At 39.7% G+C, this 27,356-nt stretch overlaps 1 protein-coding gene across 3 annotated transcripts in view; it reads right to left on the bottom strand.

Annotated features, from left to right (window-relative positions):
• Positions 1–753: 753 nt before the first annotated feature.
• The window catches only part of UPF1 (UPF1 RNA helicase and ATPase), a 44,605-nt gene continuing 18,002 nt past the window's right edge, over positions 754–27,356 (bottom strand). The window contains exons 8-22 of one of the 3 annotated variants that reach the window (XM_085040264.1): positions 26,466–26,564; positions 26,165–26,282; positions 24,973–25,132; positions 24,068–24,186; positions 22,768–22,932; positions 21,750–21,864; positions 20,445–20,588; positions 19,166–19,379; positions 18,025–18,142; positions 14,383–14,539; positions 11,169–11,311; positions 9,626–9,800; positions 7,492–7,573; positions 5,068–5,229; positions 754–1,010 (exon numbers count right to left, since the gene is read on the bottom strand). In XM_085040264.1, coding sequence (XP_084896390.1) covers positions 769–1,010; positions 5,068–5,229; positions 7,492–7,573; positions 9,626–9,800; positions 11,169–11,311; positions 14,383–14,539; positions 18,025–18,142; positions 19,166–19,379; positions 20,445–20,588; positions 21,750–21,864; positions 22,768–22,932; positions 24,068–24,186; positions 24,973–25,132; positions 26,165–26,282; positions 26,466–26,564 — 2,213 coding nt within the window. In that variant the 3' untranslated portion in view covers positions 754–768. Of the gene's footprint in view, positions 1,011–1,565; positions 1,625–5,067; positions 5,230–7,491; positions 7,574–9,625; positions 9,801–11,168; positions 11,312–14,382; positions 14,540–18,024; positions 18,143–19,165; positions 19,380–20,444; positions 20,589–21,749; positions 21,865–22,767; positions 22,933–24,067; positions 24,187–24,972; positions 25,133–26,164; positions 26,283–26,465; positions 26,565–27,356 lie in introns of those variants that run through there. The other 2 variants (XM_085040265.1, XM_085040266.1) reach the window with 2 other exon arrangements.

The raw sequence follows: 27,356 nt of genomic DNA, 5'->3' as shown, positions 1-27,356 counted from the left end.
TAATTCCTGGGATAATTCCATGATCACCTGGGATAATCATTCCAAGATCACCTGGGCTAACAATCCTGTCCTCACCTGGGACAGCTCGGGCTGGGATAGCCCCAGCTGGCTCACCTGGGATAATTCCCATTCTCACCTGGGATCATTCCTGGGATAATTTCCCTGCTCACCCGGGACAGTTTGGGCTGGCTGAGCCCTGGCTGGCTCACCTGGGATCATTCCCATTCTCACCTAGGATAATTCCCTGCTCACCTGGGATAACAATCCTGTGCTCACCTGGGCTAACAATCCCATGCTCACCTGTGACAGCTCGGGCTGGCTGAGCCCCGGCTGGCTCACCTGGGCTAACAGGTTAATTCCTGTGCTCACCTGGGACAGCTCAGGCTGGCTGAGCCCCGGCTGGCTCACCTGGGATCATTCCCATTCTCACCTAGGATAATTCCCTGCTCACCTGGGATAACAATCCTGTGCTCACCTGGGCTAACAGGTTAATTCCTGTGCTCACCTGGGATAGCTCAGGGTGGCTGAGCCCTGGCTGGCTCACCTGGGATAACAATTCCCTGCTCACCTGGGCTAATCCCATTCTCACCTGGGACAGCTCGGGCTGGGATAGCCCCGGCTGGCTCACCTGGGCTAACAGGTTAATCCCATGCTCACCTGTGACAGCTCGGGCTGGGATAGCCCCGGCTGGCTCATCTGGGATCATTCCCATTCTCACCTAGGATAATTCCCTGCTCACCTGGGATAACAATCCTGTGCTCACCTGGGCTAACAGGTTAATCCCATGCTCACCTGTGACAGCTCGGGCTGGGATAGCCCCGGCTGGCTCATCTGGGAGGGCTGGCTCATGGAGATGTAGCCCTGGGTGAGAGGTCCCTGCGAGAAGGGCTGCGACACCACGTCCTGGCTGGCCTGGCTGTTGGCCAGGTTGGACTGGCTGGCCCCAGGGAGCCCAAAGCGGTTCTTCTGCCTCCCGCCGCGGCCAGCCTTCCCCTTGGGAGCTCCACGGCCTGCAAAAGAGTGACCCACATCTTGTTTGGGGATTTAATCCCTTTTTTTTTGGGGTTTAATCTCCTTTTTTGCGGGTTGAATCCCTTTTTTGGGGCGATTTAATCCCTTTTTTTTGGGATTTAATCTCCTTTTTTGCGGGTTGAATCCCTTTTTTGGGGTGATTTAATCCCTTTTTTTTTGGGATTAAATCCCTTTTTTTAAATTTAATTCCCACCGCGGCCTGCCTTCCCCTTGGGAGCTCCACGGCCTGGAAAAGAGACCAACAGACCTTGTTTGGGGATTTAAACCCTTTTTTTTTGGGATTTAATCTCCTTTTTTGTGGGTTGAATCCCTTTTTTGGGGTGATTTAATCCCTTTTTTTTGGGGATTTAATTCCCTTTTTTTTAATTTAATTCCCACCACAGCCTGTCTTCCCTTTGGGAGCTCCACGGCCCACAAAGAGTCCACCCATTCCTTTTTTTGGGGATTTAATCCCCTTTTTTGGGGATTGAATCCCTTGTTTTGGGGTTGAATCCCTTTTTCTTGGGATTTAATCCCTTTTTTTGGGGTTTAATCCCTTTTTTTGGGGTTTAATTCCCACCGCGGCCTGTCTTCCCCTTGGGAGCTCCACGGCCTGAAAAAGAGTCCAACAGACCTTGTTTGGGGATTTAATCCCCTTTTTTTGGGGTTTAATCCCCTTTTTTTGGGGTTTAATCCCCTTTTTTTGGGGTTAAATCCCCTTTTTTTGGGGTTAAATCCCCTTTTTTTGGGGTTGAATCCCTTTCTTTTGGGGTTGAATCCCTTTCTTTTGGGGTTGAATCCCTTTCTTTTGGGATTTAATTCCCTCCACGGCCTGGAAAAGAGTCCACCCAGCCCTTGTTTGGGGATTGAATCCCTTGTTTTTGGGATTGAATCCCTTGTTTTTGGGATTTGATCCATTTTTTTGGGGGATTTAATCCTGGTTTTTGGGATTTAATCCCTTGTTTTGGGATTTAATTCCCACCGCGGCCTGCCTTCCCCTTGGGAGCTCCACAGCCTGGAAAAGAGACCAACAGACCTTGTTTGGGGATTTAATCCCTTTTTTTTGAGGATTTAATCCCTTTTTTGTCAATTTAATCCATTTTTTTGTCAATTTAATCCATTTTTTTGGCAATTTAACCCATTTTTTTGGCAATTTAACCCATTTTTTTGGCAATTTAACCCGTTTTTTTGGCAATTTAACCCGTTTTTTGATGATTTAACCTCAATTTTCAGCTATTTACCCCATTTTTGGGGGGTATTTAACCCTTTCCTCCCCTCCTACCTGCAGCAGGGCCGTTGGCTTTTTGGGATTTAATCCCATTTTTTGTGGATTTAACCCCATTTTCTGGCTATTTAACCCTTTTTTTGCTATTTAACCCCCTCCTACCTGCAGCAGGGCCGTTGGCTTTTTTTGGGATTTAATCCCTTTTTTGGGGGGATTTAATCCCCTTTTTTTGGTGATTTAACCCCATTTTTTGGGCGATTTTACCCTTTTTTTAGTGATTTAACCCCATTTTTCAGGTATTTACCCCATTTTTTTGGCAATTTAACCCATTTTTTTGGCTATTTATCCCATTTTTTTTGGCAATTTAATCCATTTTTTGGGCTATTTTACCCCATTTTTTTGGGGTATTTAACCCTTTCCTCCCCTCCTACCTGCAGCAGGGCCGTTGGCTTTTTGGGATTTAATCCCTTTTTGGGTTATTTAACCCTTTCCTGCCCCCGTACCTGCGGCGGGGCCATTGGCTTTTTTTGGCGATTTTAACCCCATTTTTTTGGCAATTTAATCCATTTTTTTGGCTATTTACCCCATTTTTTTGGGGTATTTAACCCTTTCCTCCCCTCCTACCTGCAGCGGGGCCGTTGGCTTTTTTGGGGCTTTAACCCATTTTTTTGTGGATTCAATCCAATTTTTTTGTGGATTTAACCCCATTTTTTGACGATTTTACCCCATTTTTTGGGCGCTTTAACCCATTTTTTTGTGGATTCAATCCATTTTTTTGGCTATTTATCCCATTTTTTTGGCAATTTAATCAATTTTTTTTGCTATTTACCCCATTTTTTTGGGGTATTTAACCCTTTCCTCCCCCCTACCTGCAGCAGGGCCGTTGGCTTTTTGGGATTTAATCCCTTTTCGGGTTATTTAACCCTTTCCTCCCCTCCTACCTGCAGCAGGGCCGTTGGCTTTTTTGGGGCACTTTAACCCATTTTTTTGTGGATTTAACCCAATTTTTTTGTGGATTTAACCCCATTTTGTGACGATTTAACCCTGTTTTTTTGCTATTTACCCCATTTTTTTGGGGGTATTTAACCCTTTCCTGCCCCCCTACCTGCAGCAGGGCTGTTGGCTTTTTTGGGGCTTTAACCCCATTTTTTTGGCTATTAACCCCATTTTTTGGGCAATTTAATCCATTTTTTTGCTATTTACCCCATTTTTTTGGGGGTATTTAACCCTTTCCTCCCCCCGTACCTGCAGCAGGGCCGTTGGCTTTTTTGGGGCGCTTTAACCCATTTTTTGGGCAATTTAATCTATTTTTTTGCTATTTACCCCATATTTTTGGGGGTATTTAACCCTTTCCTCCCCTCCTACCTGCAGCAGGGCCGTTGGCTTTTTTTGGGGCTTTAACCCATTTTTTTTGGTATTTAACCCATTTTTTTGGCTATTAACCCCATTTTTTGGCAATTTAATCCATTTTTTTGGCTATTTACCCCATTTTTTGGGGTATTTAACCCTTTTTTAGTGATTTAACCCCATTTTTTTGCTATTTACCCCATTTTTTTGGGGTATTTAACCCTTTCCTCCCCTTTACCTGCGGCAGGGCCATTGGCTTTTTTTGGGGCTTTAACCCCATTTTTTTGGCTATTTACCCCATTTTTTTGGGGGTATTTAACCCTTTCCTGCCCCGTACCTGTGGCAGGGCCGTTGGCTTTTTTGTGGATTTAACCTCATTTTTTCAGCTATTTAGCCCCATTTTTTTTGGCTATTAACCCCATTTTTTTGGCAATTTAATCCATTTTTTTGGCTATTTACCCCATTTTTTGGGGTATTTAACCCTTTTTTAGTGATTTAACCCCATTTTTTTGCTATTTACCCCATTTTTTTGGGGTATTTAACCCTTTCCTCCCCTTTACCTGCGGCAGGGCCATTGGCTTTTTTTGGGGCTTTAACCCCATTTTTTTGGCTATTTACCCCATTTTTTTGGGGGTATTTAACCCTTTCCTGCCCCGTACCTGTGGCAGGGCCGTTGGCTTTTTTGTGGATTTAACCTCATTTTTTCAGCTATTTAGCCCCATTTTTTTTGGCTATTAACCCCATTTTTTTGGCAATTTAATCCATTTTTTTGGCTATTTACCCCATTTTTTGGGGTATTTAACCCTTTTTTAGTGATTTAACCCCATTTTTTTGCTATTTACCCCATTTTTTTGGGGTATTTAACCCTTTCCTCCCCTTTACCTGCGGCAGGGCCATTGGCTTTTTTTGGGGCTTTAACCCCATTTTTTTGGCTATTTACCCCATTTTTTTGGGGGTATTTAACCCTTTCCTCCCCCGTACCTGCAGCAGGGCCATTGGCTTTTTGGGATTTAATCCCTTTTTGGGGTATTTAACCCTTTCCTGCCCCCGTACCTGCGGCGGGGCCGTTGGCTTTTTTTGGCGATTTTAACCCCGTTTTTTTGGCAATTTAATCCATTTTTTTGGCTATTTATCCCATTTTTTTGGGCAATTTAATCCATTTTTTTGCTATTTGCCCCATTTTTTGGGGTATTTAACCCTTTCCTCCCCTCCTACCTGCAGCAGGGCCGTTGGCTTTTTTGGGGCACTTTAACCCATTTTTTTTTGGTGTTTAACCCATTTTTTGGTATTTACCCCATTTTTTTTGGCAATTTGATCCATTTTTTTGGCTATTTACCCCATTTTTTTTTTTGTATTTAACCCATTTTTTTGGCTATTTACCCCATTTTTTTGGCTATTTACCCCATTTTTTTTGACGATTTAACCCATTTTTTTGGCTATTTACCCCATTTTTGGGGGTATTTAACCCTTTCCTCCCCTCCTACCTGCAGCAGGGCCGTTGGCCTGGCCGAAGTAGCCCGGGGGGGGCATGGGGGGCATGACGAGGTTGAAGGGGATGGGGATGTTCATGGCTGGGACATGGCTGGGGCCGGCGCTGATCATCCCGATCTGGTCGTGAGTCTGGAAGTACATGTTGGACGGGCGGCCTGGGGAGAGGGGAAAAATACAAATTGGAAACACAATTGGAAAATATAAAATTAGAAAATGCAATTTGAGAACGGAATTTGAAAAAAGCAATTAATTTGAAAATGCAATTTGAAAACGCGATTTGAAAATATAAAATTTGAAAACGCAATTTGAAAAGAGAATTGGAAAATATAAAATTGGAAAACAGAATTGGAAAATATAAAATTTGAGAACGGAATTGGAAAATATAAAATTTGAAAACGTGATTTGAAAATGCAGTCTGAAAACGCAATTAATTTGAAAATGCAATTAATTTGAAAACGCGATTTGAAAATATAAAATTTGAAAACGCAATTTGAAAAGAGAATTGGAAAATATAAAATTTGAAAAGAGAATTGGAAAATATAAAATTTGAAAATGCGATTTGAAAACAGAATTTGAAAAAGCAATTTGAAAATGCAATTAATTTGAAAACGCAAAATTTGAAAACGCGATTTGAAAATATAAAATTGGAAAATATAAAATTTGAAAACAGAATTGGAAAATATAAAATTTGAAAATGCAATTTGAAAACACAATTTTTGAAAACACGATTTGAAAATGCAATTTGAAAACGCAATTAATTTGAAAATGCAATCTGAAAACGCAATTGATTTGAAAATGCAATTAATTTGAAAACGCGATTTGAAAATATAAAGTTGGAAAACGCAATTTGAAAAGAGAATTGGAAAATATAAAATTTGAAAAGAGAATTGGAAAATATAAAATTTGAAAAGAGAATTGGAAAATATAAAATTTGAAAACAGAATTTGAAAATATAAAATTTGAAAATGCGATTTGAGAACAGAATTTGAAAAAGCGATTTGAGAACAGAATTTGAAAAAAGCAATTTGAAAAAGCAATTAATTTGAAAATGCAATCTGAAAATGCAATTAATTTGAAAATGCAAAATTTGAAAACGCGATTTGAAAATATAAAATTGGAAAATATAAAATTTGAAAACGCAATTTGAAAAGAGAATTGGAAAATATAAAATCGGAAAATATAAAATCTGAAAATGCAATTTGAAAACAGAATTTGAAAATGCAATTTGAAAAAGCAATTAATTTGAAAATGCAAATAATTTGAAAACGCGATTTGAAAATATAAAATTGGAAAATATAGAATTTGAAAATATAAAATTTGAAAATATAAAATTGGAAAATATAAAATTTGAAAATATAAAATTTGAAAACAGAATTTGAAAATATAAAATTTGAAGACAGAATTGGAAAATATAAAATTTGAAAATGCGATTTGAAAACACAAGTTTTGAAAACACGATTTGAAAACATGATTTGAAAATGCAATTTGAAAACAGAATTTGAAAAAGCAATTTGAAAAAGCAATTAATTTGAAAATGCAAAATTTGAAAACGCGATTTGAAAATATATAAAATTTGAAAACGCAATTTGAAAACAGAATTGGAAAATATAAAATTTGAAAATGCGATTTGAAAACACAATTTTTTAAAACACAATTTGAAAATGCGATTTGAAAACAGTTTGAAAATGCAATTTGAAAACAGAATTTGAAAATACAATTTGAAAATATAATTTGAAAATGCAATTTGAAAAAAATTTGAAAATGCAATTTGAAAACAGAATTTGAAAACGCGATTTGAAAATATAATTTCAAAATACGATTTGAAAACACAATTTCAAAATGCAATTTGAAAACAAAATTTGAAAATGTAACTTGAAAACATGATTTGAAAACAATTTGAAAATATAATCTGAAAACATGATTTGAAACCATAATTTTTGAAAATGCAATTTGAAAACATGATTTGAAAACACAATTTGAAAATGCAATTTGAAAACACAATTTGAAAATGCAATTTGAAAACACAATTTGAAAATGCAATTTGAAAACATGATTTGAAAACACAATTTGAAAATGCAATTTGAAAACAGAATTTGAAAACAATTTAAAAACATAATTTGAAGGCACAATTTGAAAACACGATTTGAAAACAGAATTTGAAAACATAATCTGAAAATGCAATTTGGAAACGCGATTCGAAAATGTGATTTGAAAACACAATTTGAAAACGTGATTTTTGAAAACAATTTTTGAAAACAATTGTACAAATTGAAAACAATTTCGAAACGTTATTTGAAAACATGATTTGAAAATGCGATTTGAAAACGTGATTTGAAAACATAATTTGAAAATAGCAGAAAAATAAAGCTGTAAAAGTGGATTTTGGTGAATTTTGGTGCATTTTGGTGATTCTTTACCTTGGCTGCTGCGGTCATAGACAGAGCCTGGGATGATTGCCTCTCGAGCATCATACATGGCAGTGGTCATGAAACGAGCTCCCTGCAGGGATGGGAAACCAGGAAATACAGTGAAAATACAGAAAAATACAGTGAAAATAAATACAGTGAAAATACAGTGAAAATCTGATAAAAATCCAGTGAAAATCTAATAAAAATACAGTGAAAATACAGTGAAAATCCGATAAAAATCCAGTGAAAATCTAATAAAAATACAGTGAAAATACAGTGAAAATCCGATAAAAATCCAGTGAAAATCCAGGGAAAATCAAATAAAAATCCAGTAAAAATCCAGTGAAAATCCAGGGAAAATCCAGGGAAAATCTAGTGAAAATCTAATAAAAATACAGTGAAAATACAGTGAAAATCCGATAAAAATCCAGTGAAAATCCAGGGAAAATCTAATAAAAATACAGTGAAAATCCGATAAAAATCCAGTGAAAATTCAGGGAAAATCTAATAAAAATACAGTGAAAATCCAGTAAAAATCCAGTGAAAACTCCAGTGAAAATCCAGTAAAACAACTCCAGTCAAACTCCACTAAAACTCCCCACTAAAACTCCACCCAAATCACTTCCTTCACTTCACAAAGGAAATTAATCAAACTCTGGAATTAAACAGAAATTATGAAGTGTTTTCATGTAGCTTGAGGGTTAAGATTAAATTTAAGACGAAATTTAAGTTTAATTGAAATTAAATTTAAGTTTCCACACAAATCAGTTCCATTATTCCACAAAGGAAATCCACCAAACTCTGGAATTAAACAGAAATTCGTGCAGCTTGAGGGTTAAGATTAAATTTAAAATTAGATTTAAATTTAATTAAGATTAAATTTAAGTTTCCACACTAATCACTTCCTTCATTTCATTTAATTCTGTTTAAATTCTGGAATTAAACACAAAAATTCTGGAATTTCACAAAGGAAATCCACCAAATTCTGGAATTAAACAGAAATTCGTGCAGCTTGAGGGTTAAGATTAAATTTTAAATTAGATTTAAATTTAATTAAGTTTCCACCCAAATCACTTCCTTCATTCCACAAAGGAAATCCACCAAACTCTGGAATTAAACCGAAATGATGAAGTATTTCCACACAGTCTGAGGGTTAAGATTAAATTTAAGCTTAATTAAGATAAAATTTAAGTTTGATTAAGATGAAATTTAAGTTTCCAACCCAAATCACTTCCTTCATTCCACAAAGGAAATCCACCAAACTCTGCAATTAAACTGAAATTATGAAGTATTTCCACACAGTTTGAGGGTTAAAATTAAATTTAAGTTTAATTAAGATGAAATTTAAGTTTCCACCCAAATCACTTCCTTCATTCCACAAAGGAAATCCACCAAACTCTGGAATTAAACAGAAATAACAAAGTATTTTCACACAGTTTGAGGGTTAAGATTAAATTCCTTCATTCCACAAAGGAAATCCATCAAACTCTGGAATTAAACAGAAATTCGTGCAGCTTGAGGGTTAAGATTAAATTTAAGTTTAATTAAGATTAAATTTAAGTTTCCACCCAAATCACTTCCTTCATTCCACAAAGGAAATCCACCAAACTCTGCAATTAAACCGAAATTATGAAGTATTTCCACACAGTTTGAGGGTTAAGACGAAATTTAAGTTTAATTAAGATTAAATTTAAGTTTAATTAAGATGAAATTTAAGTTTCCACCCAAATCACTTCCTTCATTCCACAAAGGAAATCCATCAAACTCTGCAATTAACCAGAAATAACAAAGTATTTTCACACAGTTTGAGGGTTTGAGTTTGAGGGTTAAGATTAAATCCCTTCATTCCACAAAGGAAATCCATCAAATTCTGGAATTAAACAGAAATTCATGCAGCTTGAGGGTTAAGATTAAATTTAAGTTTAATTAAGATGAAATTTAAGTTTCCACCCAAATCACTTCCTTCATTCCACAAAGGAAATCCATAAAATTCCGCAATTCCCCACAAATCAGGAATATTTCCTCCCTGTGCCCAGCACAGCTCCTTCCCCAGCCACACCACACCAAAAATCAGAATTTCCGTGGCTGGCAGGCAGCGGGGGGAGGCTAATCCCCCTAATTAGGGCACTAATTAAGCACTCACAGGGTTGATGGTGTTGACCAGCTTGCGGGGTTTGCTGAACTGCATGAGGCTCTCGCGCAGGTTGTTCAGAGGACCTTCCACCAGCACCTTCTGCTCCTTGTAGTAATTCAGGAGGTGATTCCAGAGCGGCTGCTTGGACAGAGCCTTGGGGTTGCCCACGATGATCACGCCGTACCTGGGCACAGGGAGGGCAGGGGGAATCAGATTCCATCCCAAAATCACACCCAGAGCTGCTCTGGGAGTTCAATTCCAGCCAGGAGTTCCTCCCCAAGTCCCAGGAATTCCCAAAATCGCATCCAACCCCATGGAATTCCATCCCAGGGAAGAATTCCTTCCTGGAATTCCATCCCAGCCCCATGGAATTCCTTCTCAAAATCCCATCCAACCCCATGGAATTCCATCCCAGGAAGGAATTCCTTCCCAAAATCCCATCCAGAGCTCTCTGGGAATTCCATTCCGGCCAGGAATTCCATCCCAAAATCCCAGGAATTCCTTCCCAAAATCCCAGGAATTCCTTCCCAAAATCTGATCCACAGCTGCTCTGGGAATTCCATCCGAGCCAGGAATTCTTTCCCAAAATCCCATCCAACCCCATGGAATTCCATCCCAGCCAGGAATTCCATCCCAAAATCCCATCCAGAGCTCTCTGGCAATTCAATCCCAGAGAAGAATTCCTTCCCAAAATCCCATCCAACCCCATGGAATTCCATCCCAGGAAGGAATTCCATCCCAAAATCCCATCCAGAGCTCTGTGGGAATTCCATTCCGGCCAGGAATTCCATCCCAAAAATCCCAGGAATTCCTTCCCAAAATCTGATACACAGCTGCTCTGGGAATTCCATCCGAGCCAGGAATTCTTTCCCAAAATCCCATCCAACCCCATGGAATTCCATCCCAAAATCCCATCCAGGGATGCAGGGGCAGCCAGAGCTGCTCTGGGAATTCAATCCCAGAGAAGAATTCCTTCCCAAAATCCCATCCAGAGCTCTCTGGGAATTCAATCCCTGGGAGGAATTCCTTCCCAAAATCCCAGCCAGAGCTGCTCTGGGAATTCAATCTCAGGGAGGAATTCCATTCCAAAATCCCATTCAGGGATCCAAGGGCAGCCAAATTCTCTGGGAATTCAATCTCAGCCAGGAATTCCTTCCAAAAATCCCATCCAACCCCATAGAATTCCATCCCAGGGAGGAATTCCATTTCAAAATCCCAGGAATTCCATCCCAAAATACCATCCAGAGCTCTTTGGGAATTCCATCCCAGGGAGGAATTCCATCCCAAATCCCAGGAATTCCATCCCAAAATCCCATCCAACCCCATGGAATTCCATCCCAGCCAGGAATTCCTTCCCAAAATCCCATCCAGGGATTCAAGGGCAGCCAAATTCTCTGGGAATTCAATCCCAGGGAGGAATTCCATTTCAAAATCCCAGGAATTCCATCCCAAAATTCCATCCAACCCCATGGAATTCCATCCCAGGGAGGAATTCCATCCCAAATCCCAGGAATTCCACCCCAAAATCCCATTCCCTCCCATCTCCCCGTACCTGGCTCTGGTCAGGGCCACGTTGAGCCTCCTGGGGTCGTTGAGAAACCCAATTCCCTGGTGCTCGTTCGCCCTGACACAGGAGAGGATGATGAAATCCTTCTCCCTGCCCTGGAAAGCATCCACACTGGCGATTTCCACCTCCTGCAGGGAGGAAAACATTTAAATCACAGCAGGAAAACAGCTCTGTGAGCAGCAGGCACTGCCTGGCCAGGCACTGAACCTCCTCATCATCCCCAAAAAATGTTGGTTTTGGAGGGAGGAATGGTTTGGTAATTGTAATAATTCCTCTGAGCACTAATTGCATCCCCAGAGGGAACAGAGAGTCTCAGCTCGGGACAAATCACTCTCATGTTTAGCACTTTATGGTTCTCCTGTTTCTCCAAAATTCAGCTCTTTGCTGCCAGAAAGTTGTGATAATTTCAGTGTTTTGTGGGATGAGGAGTCCAGATGAGCTCAGAGGAAGTTCAGTCAGAGGGAAACATCATCCCTGGCATGGGGAAAAAAAATATTTCCACCAATTTTCCCTGCAGTGAAAACACAGCTCAAGTTCTCAATCTTCCAAAACAAGATTTCATTGAACAGATAATTGTCTTGTTTGTAGCAACTCTGTTTTTCTGGGAGGTGGAGGAGCTGCAGGGATGGAAGGATGGAAATAAATAAGGAAATGAATGGTGTGGGTTGAATAAATCCAGCAGGATTGATGGAGTTTGGGGTTTGGCATGGGGAGGTGGTGAGGAACAAGGTTTTCCACACAGCTGGAGCTGCAGGGAGCTCTGAGCCTCTAAGAGCTGCAGCAGGGCTTCTCCTGGATTTATTCCCACTGGATTCCTCCTGAAATTTATTTATTTATTCTCACTGGATACCTCCTAAAATTTATTTATTCTCACTGGACATCTCCTAAAATTCCTTTATTGTTCCCACTGGATACCTCCTAAAATTCCATTATTTGTTCTCACTGGAGATCTCCTAGACTCTTCTTGATCTATTTTAACCAAAACCAACTTAAAATTTCAAAAATCCATCAGCACAGGCTGAGCAAAAATTAAAATCTTGGAGGTTTTGTTGGAACCTCTTTCATCACAGATTTTAGCAGGGCTTCCTCTTTTATTTATTCCCACTGGATATCTCCTAAAATTCCTTTATTTATTCCCACTGGATATCTCCTAAAATTCCTGTATTTGTACCCACTGGATACCTTCTAAAATTTATTTATTTATTCCCAGTGGATACCTCCTAGAATTTATTTATTTATTCCCAGGGGATACCTCTTCAAATTTATTTATTTGTCCCCACTGGATACCTCCTAAAATTTATTTATTTATTCCCACTGGATACCTCCTAAACTTTATTTATTTGTCCCCACTGGATACCTCCTAAAATTACTTTATTTGTCCTCACTGGATAGCTCCTCAACTCCTCTCCGTTATCTATTTTAACCCAAACCAACTAAAAATTCAAAAACCAACTACAAATTCAAAACCAAACCAGCACAAACTGAGCCTGGAGATGAAATAAAAATGCCAAATATTGCTAATTCCCCAATTTTTGCCTTTCTGGCAGTACCTGGTAGAGCTTGATTGATCTATTTTAACCCAAACCAACCTAAAAATTCAAAAACCAACTTAAAAATTCAAAAACCAACTACAAATTCAAAACGAAACCAGCACAAATCGAGCCTGGAGATGAAATAAAAATGCCAAATATTGCTAATATTCCCAATTTTTGCCTTTCTGGCAGTACCTGGTAGAGCTTGATTGATCTCTTTTAACCCAAACCAACTTAAAAATTCAAAAACCAACTTAAAAATTCAAAAACCAACTAAAAATTCAAAACCTGACCAGCACAAACCAAGCCTGGAGATGAAATAAAAATGTAAAATACTGATAATTTTCCCTGCTGGCAGTACCTGGTAGAGCTTGGTGTGCAGGGATCAAGATACCTTGCTCTATTTTAACCCAAACCAACCTAAAAATTCAAAAACCAACCTAAAAACTCAAAAACCAACTAAAAATTCAAAAACCAACCCAAAAACTCAAAACCCAACTACAAATTCAAAACCTGAGCAGTGCAAACCCAGCCTGGAAACAGAGCAAAAATGCAAAATCTTGGTAATTTCCCAAAACCCAACTAAAAATTCAAAACCCGACCAGCGCAAACCCAGCCTGAAGATGAAATAAAAATGCCAAATATTTATAATTTCCCTTTTTTTCCTTTCTGGCAGCAGTACCTGGTAGAGCTTGGTGTGCAGGGATCAGGATACCTTGCTCTATTTTAACCCAAACTAAAAATTCAAAAACCAACTTAAAAATTCAAAAACCAACTAAAAATTCCAAACCCAACTACAAATTCAAAACTCAACCAGTGCAAACCAAGCCTGGAAACAGAGCAAAAATGCCAAATATTTGTAATTTCCCAATTTTGCCTTTCTGGCAGTACCTGCTAGAACTTGCTTGATCTCTTTTAACCCAAACCAACTTAAAAATTCAAAAACCAACTTAAAAATTCAAAACCCAACCAAGAATTCAAAACCCGACCAGCGCAAACCGAGCCTGGAGATGAAATAAAAATGCCAAATATAAATATTTTCCCATTTTTTTCCTGCTGGCAGCACCTGGTAGAGCTTGGTGTGCAGGGATCAGGATACCTTGATCTATTTTAACCCAAACTAAAAATTCAAAAACCAACTAAAAATTCAAAAACCAACTAAAAACTCAAAAACCAGCCTAAAAATTCAAAACCCAGCTACAAATTCAAAACCAAACCAGCACAAACCAAGCCTGGAGATGAAATAAAACCACAAATATTGCTAATTTCCCAATTTTTCCCTGCTGGCAGTACCTGGTAGAGCTTGCTTGATCTATTTTAACCCAAACCAACTTAAAAATTCAAAAACCAACCTAAAAACTCAAAACCCAACTACAAATTCAAAACCCGACCAGCGCAAACCGAGCCTGGAGATGAAATAAAAATGCCAAATATTTCTATTTTCCCATTTTTTCCCTGCTGGCAGTACCTGGTAGAGCTTGGTGTGCAGGGATCAGGATACCTTGATCTATTTTAACCCAAACCAACCTAAAAATTCAAAAACCAACCTAAAAACTCAAAACCCAACTACAAATTCAAAACGAAACCAGCACAAACCAAGCCTGGAGATGAAATAAAAATGCCAAATATTGGTAATTTCCCAATTTTTGCCTTTCTGGCAGCAGTACCTGGTAGAGCTTGGTGTGCAGGGAGCCGCTGAACTGCATGTACTGCACCAGGTAGGAGCGCTGCCCCTCGTAGGGAGTGATGATCCCAATCTGGTCAGGCTTGGCTCCAGCCTTCAGCAGCTTCGTGGTGATCTTCTCCACATTGGCAGCCTCAGTCCTGCAGGGATTGAATCAAATTCAGTTCATCAGGAGCAGAAAAATATTGCAAAATTAGGGTTTTGTTAGCCCTGGAAAATCCTGGCTGAGTTGTGGTACTTTAGCTAAATAAAATAAACATTCTGGGAGTGATTCAGCTGAAGGAGAGGTGAAAAAGAAGTTGAATAATTGGAAAATAATTGTTAGAATCAATAAATATTCACATTGTGGGGCTCATGATTGGTTATATCAAATATCAAAGATCAAATAAGCTTTCTGGGAGTGACTCAGCTGAAGGAGAGGTGAAAAAGAAGTAGAATAATTGGAAAATAATTGATGGAATCAATAAATACTCATGATTGGTTATATCTAATGCCTTTTCCCATTGTGGTTCACAGTGGTTGGCTAAACACATTTAACAGAGTAGAAAAACCTTAACAAAATTAGGGTTTTGTTAGCCCTGGAAAATCCTGGATCAGTTCTGGTACTTTAGCTAAATAAAATAAGCTTTCTGGGAGTGCCTCAGCTGAAGGAGAGGTGAAAAAGAAGTTAAATAATTGGAAAAAAGGTAAAAAATTGAAAAATAATTGTTATAATCAATAAATGCTCATGATTGGTTATATCTAATGCCTTTTCCTGTTGTGGTTGGTTAAATACATTTAAGAGAGTAAAAAAACCTTACAAAGTGACTGTTTTGTTAGCTCTGGAAAATCCTGGCTGAGTTTTGTTACTCAGCTGAAGGAGAGGTGAAAAATAAGTTAAATAATTGGAAAATAGCTGTTAGAATCAATAAATATTCACATTGTGGGGCTCATGATTGGTTATATCAAATATCAAAGCTCAAATAAGCTTTCTGGGAGTGACTCAGCTGAAGGAGAGGTGAAAAATAAGTTAAATAATTGGAAAACAATTGTTAGAATCAATAAATACTCATGATTGGTTATATTTAATGCTTTTTCCCATTGTGGTTCACAGTGGTTGGTTAAACACATTTAACAGAGTAGAAAAACCTTAACAAAATGAGGGTTTTGTTAGCTCTGGAAAATCCTGGATCAGTTCTGGTACTTTAGCTAAATAAAATAAGCTTTCTGGGAGTGATTCAGCTGAAGGAGCAGTGAAAAGAAAGAAATAATTGGAAAATAATTGTTAGAATCAATAAATACTCACATTGTGGGGCTCATGTGAATGTTACCAGGATTAAAATAATAAAATTATGCTCTGAGAACACAAATGTTGGTTTTTTTCCCTCATCTGAACAGGATCAAAATGATAAAATCACACTCATTTTACACAAATTTTGGTTTTTTTCCCTCATCTGAACAGGATCAAAATGATAAAATCACACTCATTTTACACAAATTTTGGTTTTTTTCCCTCATCTGAACAGGATCAAAATGATAAAATCACACTCATTTTACACAAATTTTGGTTTTTTTCCCTCATCTGAACAGGATCAAAATGATAAAATCACACTCATTTTACACAAATTTTGGTTTTTTTCCCTCATCTGAACAGGATCAAAATGATAAAATCACACTCATTTTACACAAATTTTGGTTTTTTTCCCTCATCTGAACAGGATCAAAATGATAAAATCACACTCATTTTACACAAATTTTGGTTTTTTTCCCTCATCTGAACAGGATCAAAATGATAAAATCACACTCATTTTACACAAATTTTGGTTTTTTTTCCCCCAGAATCAATATTATAAAATTACACTTATTTTACACAAATTTTGGGTTTTTTTTCCCCCAGGATTAAAATTATAAAATCACACTCATTTTACACTAATTTTGGTTTTTTTTTCCAGGATCAAAATGATAGAATCACACTCATTTTACACAAATTTTGGGTTTTTTCCCCCCCAGGATCAAAATGATAAATTTACACTTATTTTACACTAATTTTGGTTTTTTTTTTTCCCAGAATCAAAATGATAAAATCACACTCATTTTACACTAATTTTGGGTTTTTTTCCCCCAGGATCAAAATGATAAATTTACACTAATTTTACACAAATTTTGGTTTTTTTCCCCCATGTGAATGTTAGCAGGATTCAAATGATAACATCACACTCTGAGAACACAAATTTTGAGTTTTTTTCCCACATAAACATGATTCAAATGATAAAATCACACTCATTTTACACAAATTTTGGGTTTTTCCCCATGTAAACATGATTAAAATGACAAAATCACACTCTGAGAACACAAATTTTGGGTTTTTTTCCCACATAAACATGATTCAAATGATAAAATCACACTCATTTTACACTAATTTTGATTTTTTCCCCACGTAAACAGGATTAAAATGATAACATCACACTCTGAGAACACAAATTTTGGGTTTTTTTCCCACATAAAAATGATTCAAATGATAAAATCACACTCATTTTACACAAATTTTGATTTTTTCCCCACGTAAACAGGATTAAAATGATAAAATCACACTCTGAGAACACAAATTTTGATTTTTTCCCCATGTGAACAGGATTCAAATGATAACATCACACTCTGAGAACACAAATTTTGGGGTTTTTTCCCACATAAACATGATTCAAATGATAAAATCACACTCTGAGAATACCAATTTTGGGTTTTTTTCCCACATAAACAGGATTCAAATGATAAAATCACACTCATTTTACACAAATTTTGGGGTTTTTTTTCCCCAGAATCAAAATGATAAAATTACACTTATTTTACACAAATTTTGGGTTTTTTCCCCAGAATCAAAATGATAAAATCACACTCATTTTACACTAATTTTGGGGTTTTTTTTTCCCCAGGATCAAAATGATAAAATCACACTCATTTTACACTAATTTTGGGGTTTTTTTTCCCTAGGATTAAAATGATAAAATCACACTCATTTTACACAAATTTTGGGGTTTTTCCCCCCAGAATCAAAATGATAAAATCACACTCATTTTACACAAATTTTGGGGTTTTTTTTTCCCCAGGATTAAAATTATAAATTTACACTCATTTTACACTAATTTTGGGGTTTTTTTCCCCAGGATCAAAATGATAAATTTACACTCATTTTACACAAATTTTGGTTTTTTTTCCCCAGGATCAAAATGATAAAATCACACTCATTTTACACTAATTTTGTTTTTTTTTTCCCAGAATCAAAATGACAAAATCACACTTATTTTACACTAATTTTGGTTTTTTTCCCCCATGTGAATGTTAGCAGGATTCAAATGATAACATCACACTCTGAGAACACAAATTTTGGGTCTTTCCCCATGTAAACATGATTAAAATGACAAAATCACACTCTGAGAACACCAATTTTGGGTTTTTTTCCCACATAAACATGATTCAAATGATAAAATCACACTCATTTCACACAAATTTTGATTTTTTTCCCCATGTGAACAGGATTCAAATGATAAAATCACACTCATTTTACCCAAATTTTGGGTTTTTCCCCATGTAAATATGACAAGGAAGCAGGAAACGTGTCCCTGCCCAAGCTGAGGTGTGCTGTGCTCACCTGTTCAGGTAGGAGGTGCCTGAGCTGGCGATCTCCTCCTGCCCTTGGGTCACGTAGAAGAACATGGGTTTGTCAGGCTGAGGCCACTGGAAATCAAAGCCTTTCTTCACCCTGTCGGCTGGGGAAAAGAAAATAAATATAAGAAATAGAAATGTGACAAATGTAAGAAATAGAAATACAAAAAAAACCAAAAGAAATAGAAATACAAAAAATATAAATACGACAAGTAAGACAAATGTAAATACAACAAATACAAAGCTGGCTTTGACCCCTGCTGGGTTCCAGGTGGTTCCAGGTGGTTCCACCAGGTGTTCCCAGGTGTTTCTAGGTGGTTCCACCAGGTGGTTCCAGTGGTTCCACCAGGTATTTCTAGGTGGTTCCACCAGGTGTTCCCAGGTGTTTCTAGGTGGTTCCACCAGATATTTCTAGGTGTTTCCACCAGGTGTTCCCAGGTGTTTCCACCAGGTGATACCAGGTGTTTCCACCAGGTATTTCTAGGTGTTTCTACCAGGTGTTTCTACCAGGTGTTTCCACCAGGTGTTCCCAGGTATTTCCACCCCATGTTTCCAGGTGTTCCCACCAGGTGTTCCCACCAAGTGTCCCCGGGTATTTCCACCCTGTGTTTCCAGGTGTTTCCACCAGGTATTTCTAGGTGTTTCCACCAGGTATTTCCACCCTGTGTTCCCAGGTGTTCCCACCCTGTGTCCCCAGGTGTTTCCACCAGGTGTTCCCAGGTATTTCCACCCCGTGTTTCCAGGTGATTCCACCAGGTGTTTCCACCAAGTGTCCCCAGGTGTTCCCAGGTATTTCCACCAGGTATTTCTAGGTGTTCCCAGGCGTTTCCACCAGGTATTTCTAGGTGTTTCCACCCCATGTTCCCAGGTATTTCCACCAGGTGTTTCTACCAGGTGTTCCCAGGTGTTTCCACCCTGTGTCCCCAGGTGTTCCCAGGTGTTCCCACCAGGTGTTTCCACCATGTGTCCCCAGGTGTTCCCACCCCGTGTCCCCAGGTGTCCCCAGGTATTTCCACCCTGTGTCCCCAGGTGTTCCCGCCCCGTGTTCCCAGGTGTTCCCACCCCGTGTCCCCATGTGTCCCCAGGTGTTCCCCACGTGTCCCCATGTGTCCCCAGGCACCCCTCACCTGCGGTGACGCCGTTCTGCAGGGATCCCTCGTAGAAGATGTTGGAGGGGAAGGCGCTGAGCGCGGGGTGCATGCGGTACTGCACCTGCAGCCGGATGGGCCGGATGCCCAGCACCACCAGCCGCTCAAACAGCGATTGGGACAGTCCTGCCTTGGCTGCCTTCTTGCACATCACCACAGGGCCCAGCTGGCAGTGGTCACCCACCAGGATCAGCTGTGGGGACAGGGGACACGGGGTCAGGAGTGTCCGCTGGAGGTGGGGAGGGTGAGGGGAATATCCTAAAGGGGAATGGGGGAAATATCCTAATAGGAAATGAGGAGTTGTGGTTTGGGTAATCCACTGGAGGTGGTGAGGATGAGGGGAATATCCTAATGAAGAATTGGGGTTTGGGATGGAAGGATCTCAGAGCTATGGGGACAGGGGACACGGGGTCAGGAGTGTCCACTGCAGGTGGGGACGATGAGGGGAATAGTCTAATGGGGAACGGGGAGTTGTGGTTTGGGTAATCCACTGGAGGTGGTGAGGATGAGGGGAATACCCTAATGGGGAGTTGGGATGGAAGAATCTTAGAGCTGTGGGGACAGGGCAGGGAGGTGGGTAGGATAATCCACTGGAGGTGGTCAGGATGAGGGAAATATCCTAATGGCGAATGAGGAATTGGGGTTTGGGTAATCCACTGGAGGTGGGGAGGATGAGGGGAATATCCTAATGGGGAATTGGGGCTTGGGATGGAAGGATCTTAGAGCTGTGGGGACAGGGCAGGGAGGTGGTGAGCAAAATCCACTGGAGGTGGTTAGGATAATCCACTGGAGGTGGGTAGGATGAGGGAAATATCCTAATGGGAAATGGGGGAAATATCCTAATGGGGAATTGGGGTTTGGGTTGGATCTTAGAGCTGTGAGGACAGGGGACACAGGTGGTGAGGATAATCCACTGGAGGTGGGTAGGATAAGGGAAATATCCTAATGGGGAATTGGGGTTTGGATTGGATCTTAGAGCTGTGGGGACAGGGGATGGATGGCTCAGGGTAAGTGCTGGAGGTGGTTAGGACGAGGGAAATATCCTACTGGGGAATGGGGAGTTGTGGTTTGGGATTTTTCAGGCAATCAGAGGGTTTTACCTGCTTGGCCCCTGCTGCAGTTATGACCATAAAACCTGCATTTGTGAGCTCATTTTTCAGTGGGGTGGGAGGGTGTTTACCTGCTTGGCCCCTGCTGCAGTTGACCATAAAACCTGCATTTCTGAGCTCATTTTTCAGGGAAAGAAAAGGGTGTTTACCTGCTTGGCCCCCAGCACGACGGGCACCATGCACTCGGGCTCGGTGGCCTGGGTGCTCTCGTCGATGAGGATGGAGCGGAACTGCATCTTGGCCAGCCGGGGATCGCCGGCGCCGACACACGTGCAGCAGATCACATCTGCATTCTGGGAGGGATAGAACAGGGAATTGGGGTTAGCACTGGGATATCCCAGACAGACAGGGGTTTGGGGTCAGCACTGGGATTGCCAGTGCCGACACACGTACAGCAGATCACATCTGCGTTCTGGGAGGGATAGAAAAGGATTTAGGGTCAGCAATGGGGTTTGGGGTCAGCACTGGGATATCCCATACAGACAGGGGTTTGGGGTCAGCACTGGGGTTTGGGGTCAGCACTGGGGTTTGGGGTCAGCACTGGGATCGCCAGCGCCGACACACGTACAGCAGATCACATCTGCGTTCTGGGACAGAGAATGGGGTTTGGGGTCAGCAATGGGGTATCTCATACAGACAGGGTTTGGGGTCAGCACTGGGATCGCCAGCGCCGACACAGGTGCAGCAGATCACATCTGCGTTCTGGGAGGGACAGAAAAGGATTTAGGGTCAGCACTGGGATCACCAGCGCCGACACAGGTACAGCAGATCACATCTGCATTCTGGGGTGGATAGAAAAGGATTTGGGGTCAGCAATGGGGTTTGGGGTCAGCAGGGGGTTGTGGGGTCAGCACTGGGATCGCCAGCGTTCTGGGACAGAGAACAGGGTTTGGGGTCAGCAATGGGATATCCCAGACAGACAAGGGTTTGGGGTCAGCAGGGGGGTTTGGGGTCAGCAGGGGGGTATCCAACACAGGCAGGGATTCAGCAATGGGTTATCCCAGACAGGGATTTGGGGTCAGCAATGGGATACCCCAGACAGGCAAGGATTTAGGATGAGCAGCAGGACATCCCCACAGTCAGAATTTAGGATCAGCAGTAGGATATCCCAGACAGGTTTGGGGTCAGCAGGGGGGTATCCCAGACAGGTTTGGGGTCAGCAGGGGGGTATCCCAGACAGGTTTGGGGTCAGCAGGGGGGTATCCCAGACAGTCAGGGTTTGGGGTCAGCAGTAGATATCCCAAACAGGCAGGGTTTGGGGTCAGCAGTAGGATATCCCAGACAGGTTTGGGGTCAGCAGGGGGGTATCCCAGACAGTCAGGGTTTGGGGTCAGCAGTAGATATCCCAGACAGTCAGGGTTTGGGGTCAGCAGTAGATATCCCAGACAGTCAGGGTTTGGGGTCAGCAGTAGATATCCCAATCAGTCAGGATTTGGGGTGGCAGCCCCGCTCACCATGAGCAGCTCCCTCTCGGCCGTGCGCTTCAGCGCTCTGTATCGCTTCTCGTCCGCCGAGGAGAGCTCGCCGGTCTCGTCCTTGAGCTGCTGCAGCTTCTGCAGCTCGGGCATGCTGCAAACAGAAACCTGCTGCAGCAGCTTTGCAGGATTGCAGGGAAATCCCTGCTAACTGAACCTAAACATCCCGTGGAGCTGCAGTGCCGACAGCCAGCAGCTGTGGCCACCATCGTCACCAAAATTGGGGTTTGATGGGTTTTGCACCTCTCCATGTTTCTGATTTGGGGTTTTATGGATTTCTCACCTGTCCATCTTTCTGGTTTGGGGTTTTATGGATTTCCCACCTGTCCATCTTTCTGGTTTGGGGTTTTATGGATTTCCCACCTGTCCATGTTTTATTGATTTCTCACCTGTCCACATTTCTGATTTGGGGTTTTTATTGGTTTCTCACCTCTCCATGCGTCTGATCTGGGGTTTATTGGTTTCTCACCTGTCCACATTTCTGATTTGGGGTTTTACTGGTTTCTCACCTCTACGTGTTTCTGATTTGGGGTTTTTATGGGTTTCTCACCTGTCCACATTTCTGATTTGGGGTCTTTATTGGTTTCTCATCTCTCCACATTTCTGATCTGGGGTTTTTATTCATTTCTCACCTGCCCACATTTCTGATTTGGGGTTTTTAGGGATTTATCACCTGTCCACATTTCTGATTTGGAGTTTTATGGATTTCTCACCTGCCCACATTTCTAATTTGGGTTTTCCAGGGTTCCTCACCTGTCCACGTTCCTGACCTGGTGTTTTTATGGATTTCTCACCTGCCCACATTTCTAATTTGGGTTTTCCAGGGCTCCTCACCTGTCCATGTTCCTGATCTGGTGTTTTTATGGATTTCTCACCTGCCCACATTTCTGATTTGGGGTTTTTACTCATTCCTCACCTCTCCACGTTCCCGATCTGGTGTTTTTATGGATTTCTCACCTCTCCACATTTCTAATTTGGGTTTTCCAGGGCTCCTCACCTGTCCATGTTCCTGATCTGGTTGTGCAGGGCCAGGAAGGACACCGGGGAGTCGATGGCCTCGCGGCTCTTGGCGCACAGCCGCACCACCTTCAGCCCAGTCTGGTGGATCTTCTCCGTCAGCTGGTCCACAGCGATGTTGCTGGGAGCACACACCAGCACAGGCCTGGAAAAACACCCAAAATCCTCAGGAAATGGGGATTTTCCACACCAGACTTGGGGTAAAATGTAAGGAATGACACATCTATAATATGCTGGGATTTGGGGAAATTAGCTCAAGTTTTGCCAGGAAATAGAGTTGTGTAGTTCAGTGATATGAATGATTTTGGGTTTTAAAATCAAGGTGATTCTTCATGGCTGAAGCCTGTGAACCCACAGCCAAATGTGTTGGGTTTTGACTGGTTAGAGCAATTTTAAGTTTAAAATTAAAGCAATTTTAACTGGTTAGAACAATTTTAACTGGTTAAAGCATTTTTATCTTTAATATTAACACAATTTTAACTGCTTAGAACAATTTTAACTTTAAAATTAACCCAATTTTAACTGGTTAGAGCAACTTTAAGTTTAAAATTAACACAATTTTAACTGGTTAGAGCAATTTTAAGTTTAAAATTAACACATATTTAACTGTTTAAAGCAATTTTAACTTTAATATTGACACAATTTCAACTGGTTAAAGCAATTTAAATTTTAATATTAACGCAATTTTAACTGGTTAGAGCAATTTTAACTTTAAAATTAAAGCCATTTTTACTGGTCAGAGCAATTTTAAGTTTAAAATTAACCCAATTTTAACTGGTTAGAGCAATTTTAAGTTTAAAATTAACACAATTTTAACTGGTTAGAGCAACTTTAACTTTAAAATTAACCCAATTTTAACTGGTCAGAGCAACTTTAAGTTTAAAATTAACCCAATTTTAACTGGTTAGAGCAACTTTAACTTTAAAATTAACCCAATTTTAACTGGTCAGAGCAACTTTAAGTTTAAAATTAACCCAATTTTAACTGGTTAGAGCATTTTTAACTTAACACAGTTTTAACTGTTTAAAGTAATTTTAACTTTAAAATTAACGCAATTCTAACTGGTTTGAGCAATTTTAACTTTAAAATTAAAGCCATTTTAACAGCTTAAAGCAACCCAGGAAACCAAACCACAAAACTCTTTTCCTCCTCACATTTCAATTATTACTAAACCCAAACTCCCTCCTCTGCTGTGCCTCCACCAAACCTCGAGTGCCTCCAGAAGGTGCCAAAGTGACAATTTAGTGCCATTAACTGCATTTCTGGCTGGTCAGACTCACCCGTTGCCCTGCCTGGCCAGGTGGTACACGATGGTGGCAGAAGTCACTGTTTTCCCAGTGCCAGGAGGACCCTGGATAAGGCTCAGAGGACGCTGCAGCACGGTCTTCACAGCATAAACCTGCCAAAAAATATCATTTATTGCTGTTTAACACCAACAACAAATAGTATTTATTTATATTATACGAATATATTTTGTATTGTATTTTTGTATATTTATATTATACAAATTTGTATATTTATATTATACAAATATTATTACCAAAAAATATTATTTATTGTAATTTAACACTGCCAACAAATATTATTTATTGATATTATACAAATATAATGTGTATTGTATTTTTGTATATAATATATACAAAATATAATAATTTTTAAATAATATATTTACATAATATAAAGTCTAATATAATATTTATATTACAAAAACTTGTCTAGTTATATTACACAAATATTATTTATTTACTACCAAAAAATATCATTAATTGCAATATAACACCACCAACAAATATTATTCGTTTATATTATACAAATATAATTTGTATTGTATTTTTGTATATAATATATACAAAATATAAAAACTTTGTATATTTGTAAAATATAATATTTATATTATACAAATTTGTATATTTACATTACACAAATATTATACAATATTAATATTAACATACAAATATTATTTATTACCAAATATTTATTACCAAATATTTATTACCAAATATTATTTATTACCAAAAAATATTATTGATTGCAATTTATTTACTGATTTATTATTTATTGCAATTTAACAATGACAATTAATCCCATTTATTTAAAATTTAATTTAATTGGATAAATTTAATTTAATTGGATAAATGGAATTTAATTTAAATCCCATTTATCAGGTTTTTTTCAGAGCACTCACCTGAGAGTGGTTGAGGTCAGGCAGCCCCTGGGCTGTGAAGCGCTTGGGCAGCTGGCACTTGATGATGACATCCTCCACCTCGTGGCCCAGCAGCTTGTGGTAGATGTAGCCAGAGACTGAGGTTTCGTCCACTGCAAAGGTCTTCAGGGCACTCTGCATCCTGGGAGAGGGGAGAAAAATCATTCCTAAAAATCATTCCTAAAAATCAATCCTAAAAATCAGATTTTTAACCGCCCACGGGTGTTCTGCAAGCAGGGAAATCCAGCAGGCATGAATGGGAAACACAGCAACACCCAAGGTTTATTAACAGAATTAAAATTGTAAAATTATTATAGAATTACACTCAGATTTTGGTGTTTCCCCATGGGAAATCTAGCAGGCATGAATGGGAAACACAGCAACACCCAATGTCTATCAACAGAATTAAAATTATAAAATTATTCTAGAATTACAGCCTGATTTTGGGTTTTTTCTCCATGAGATCATTACAAGGTATCACCAGGAAGGTGTGTAGAGGAACAGCAGCCTTTGGTGAAATAATCTGTGCCATGATTTGGGTTGGAAGGATTTTTAATTACTGTGGCAGTAATTAAGAGAGGAAAGAATTTCTAGCAGTGATTTAGCTGCAAGATTTAAAGAAATTTTGCAGCCATGGTGGATAAAATAATAGGATAAGAGGAGACAATAATAATAGGATATATTAATAATAGAGAATTCCAACAATAGGGTAGTAAACCAACTCCTGTCTGAAAAAACAGACATGGCTGAAGAACTCCACAGCCAAATGTCTTGGAATTTTAACTGCAATTCCAATTTAAACTGAATTTAAAGCAATTCCAAGCTGTGGAATTCCAGCTGGAATTCCTGGAGTTGTGTCCAGGAAGATAAACTACAAAACTTTTTCTTCTTGCGTTTCAAGTGTTACTAAACCTAAGACAAATTTCTCCCTTTGATGTACCTTCAAAATGAGAAAAACTGACTATTTTTTGAATGTTAATTGGAATATTAACTGGAATATTAATTAATTGGAATATTAACTCCATTTCTAGCCCAACTCAGGCTCTCTGAACCAGCTGCTCACCACCCAATGGGATTTCTACGGGTGATGCCAAAGCAAAACAATTTTTTTTAAATTCAAAAACACCCAGTGAGGGCAAAAAACAAAATTCCACCTGCAGTGCAGCCTCCATACCTGTCGAAGGAGGTGGATTTCCACACGAAATCCACCTGGAAGTTGTGGGTGACCTCCACAGGAGCTCCCACGCTGCTCCTCAGCTCGATGGCAATCTCATCACCATAATCTGCAGAACCTCGTTAAGTAGTAATTTCGAGCAAACATTTGGATTTTATTCTCCCCAATTCTGCTGATTTCCTCCGGTGGTTCCCCCAGCCCACCCTGGTGAATTCAGAATTAGCTCAGAATTATTTGGGGTGGAATTGGTGAGTTGTTGGTGAGTCCAGCTGTGGTCTGAGGCTCTCCAAGTAAAGGATACTGTCAGGAACTTTGATAACGTGGCCAATTCCTTTCCAGAGTGGAGCCAAATCTCCTTTGTACCTCAGGCAGATCTCGTCTCCTTGCATGAGGCGCATGTCTGCAAAAAAAAGGGGGAAAATCCCTCAAAAAGCAGAAAAACCTTCCCTCAGAATCCGTAAAAATCTTCCCTCAGCAACCAGAAAAACCTTTTCTCAAAATCCGGAAAAATCTTCCCTCAAAATCCACAAAAACCTTCCATCAAAACCCATAAAACCTTCCCTCAGAATCCAGAAAAACCTTCCCACAAAATCCATTAAAACCTTGCCTCAGCAACCAGAAAAACCTTCCCTCAAAATCCAGAAAAACCTTGCCTCAGCAACCAGAAAAACCTTCCCTCAAAATCCAGAAAAATCTTCCCTCAGCAACCAGAAAAACCTTCCCTCAAAATCCAGAAAAATCTTCCCTCAGCAACCAGAAAAACCTTCCCTCAAAATCCATAAAAGTCTTCTCTCAAAATCCATAAAACTTTCCCTCGAAACCCAGAAAAACTTTCCCTCAGAATCCAGAAAAATCTTCCCTCAGCAACCTCAAAAAACTTCCCTCAGAATCCATTAAAACCTTCCCTCAAAAACCAGAAAAACCTTCCCTCAAAATCCAGAACACTCCCTCAGAATCCATAAAAAGCTTCCCTCAAAATCTATAAAAACTTCCCTCAAAAACCAGAAAACCTTCCCTCAAAAACTACAAAAACCTTCCCTGAAAATCCATAAAACCTTCCCTCAGAATCCAGAAAAACATTCCCTCAAAATTCATAAAAACCAGAAAAATTTTCCCTCGAAATCCAGAAAAACCTTCCCACAAAATCCATAAAAACCAGAAAAATTTTCCCTCGAAATCCAGAAAAACCTTC

This window comes from Lichenostomus cassidix, chromosome 28 (assembly GCF_008360975.1).
Source record: "Lichenostomus cassidix isolate B80296 chromosome 28, HeHo_3.0, whole genome shotgun sequence".
Taxonomy (NCBI): domain Eukaryota; kingdom Metazoa; phylum Chordata; class Aves; order Passeriformes; family Meliphagidae; genus Lichenostomus; species Lichenostomus cassidix.
The sequence above is the reverse complement of the archived record's forward strand: the minus strand, read 5'-3'. Positions and strand labels throughout refer to the sequence as shown.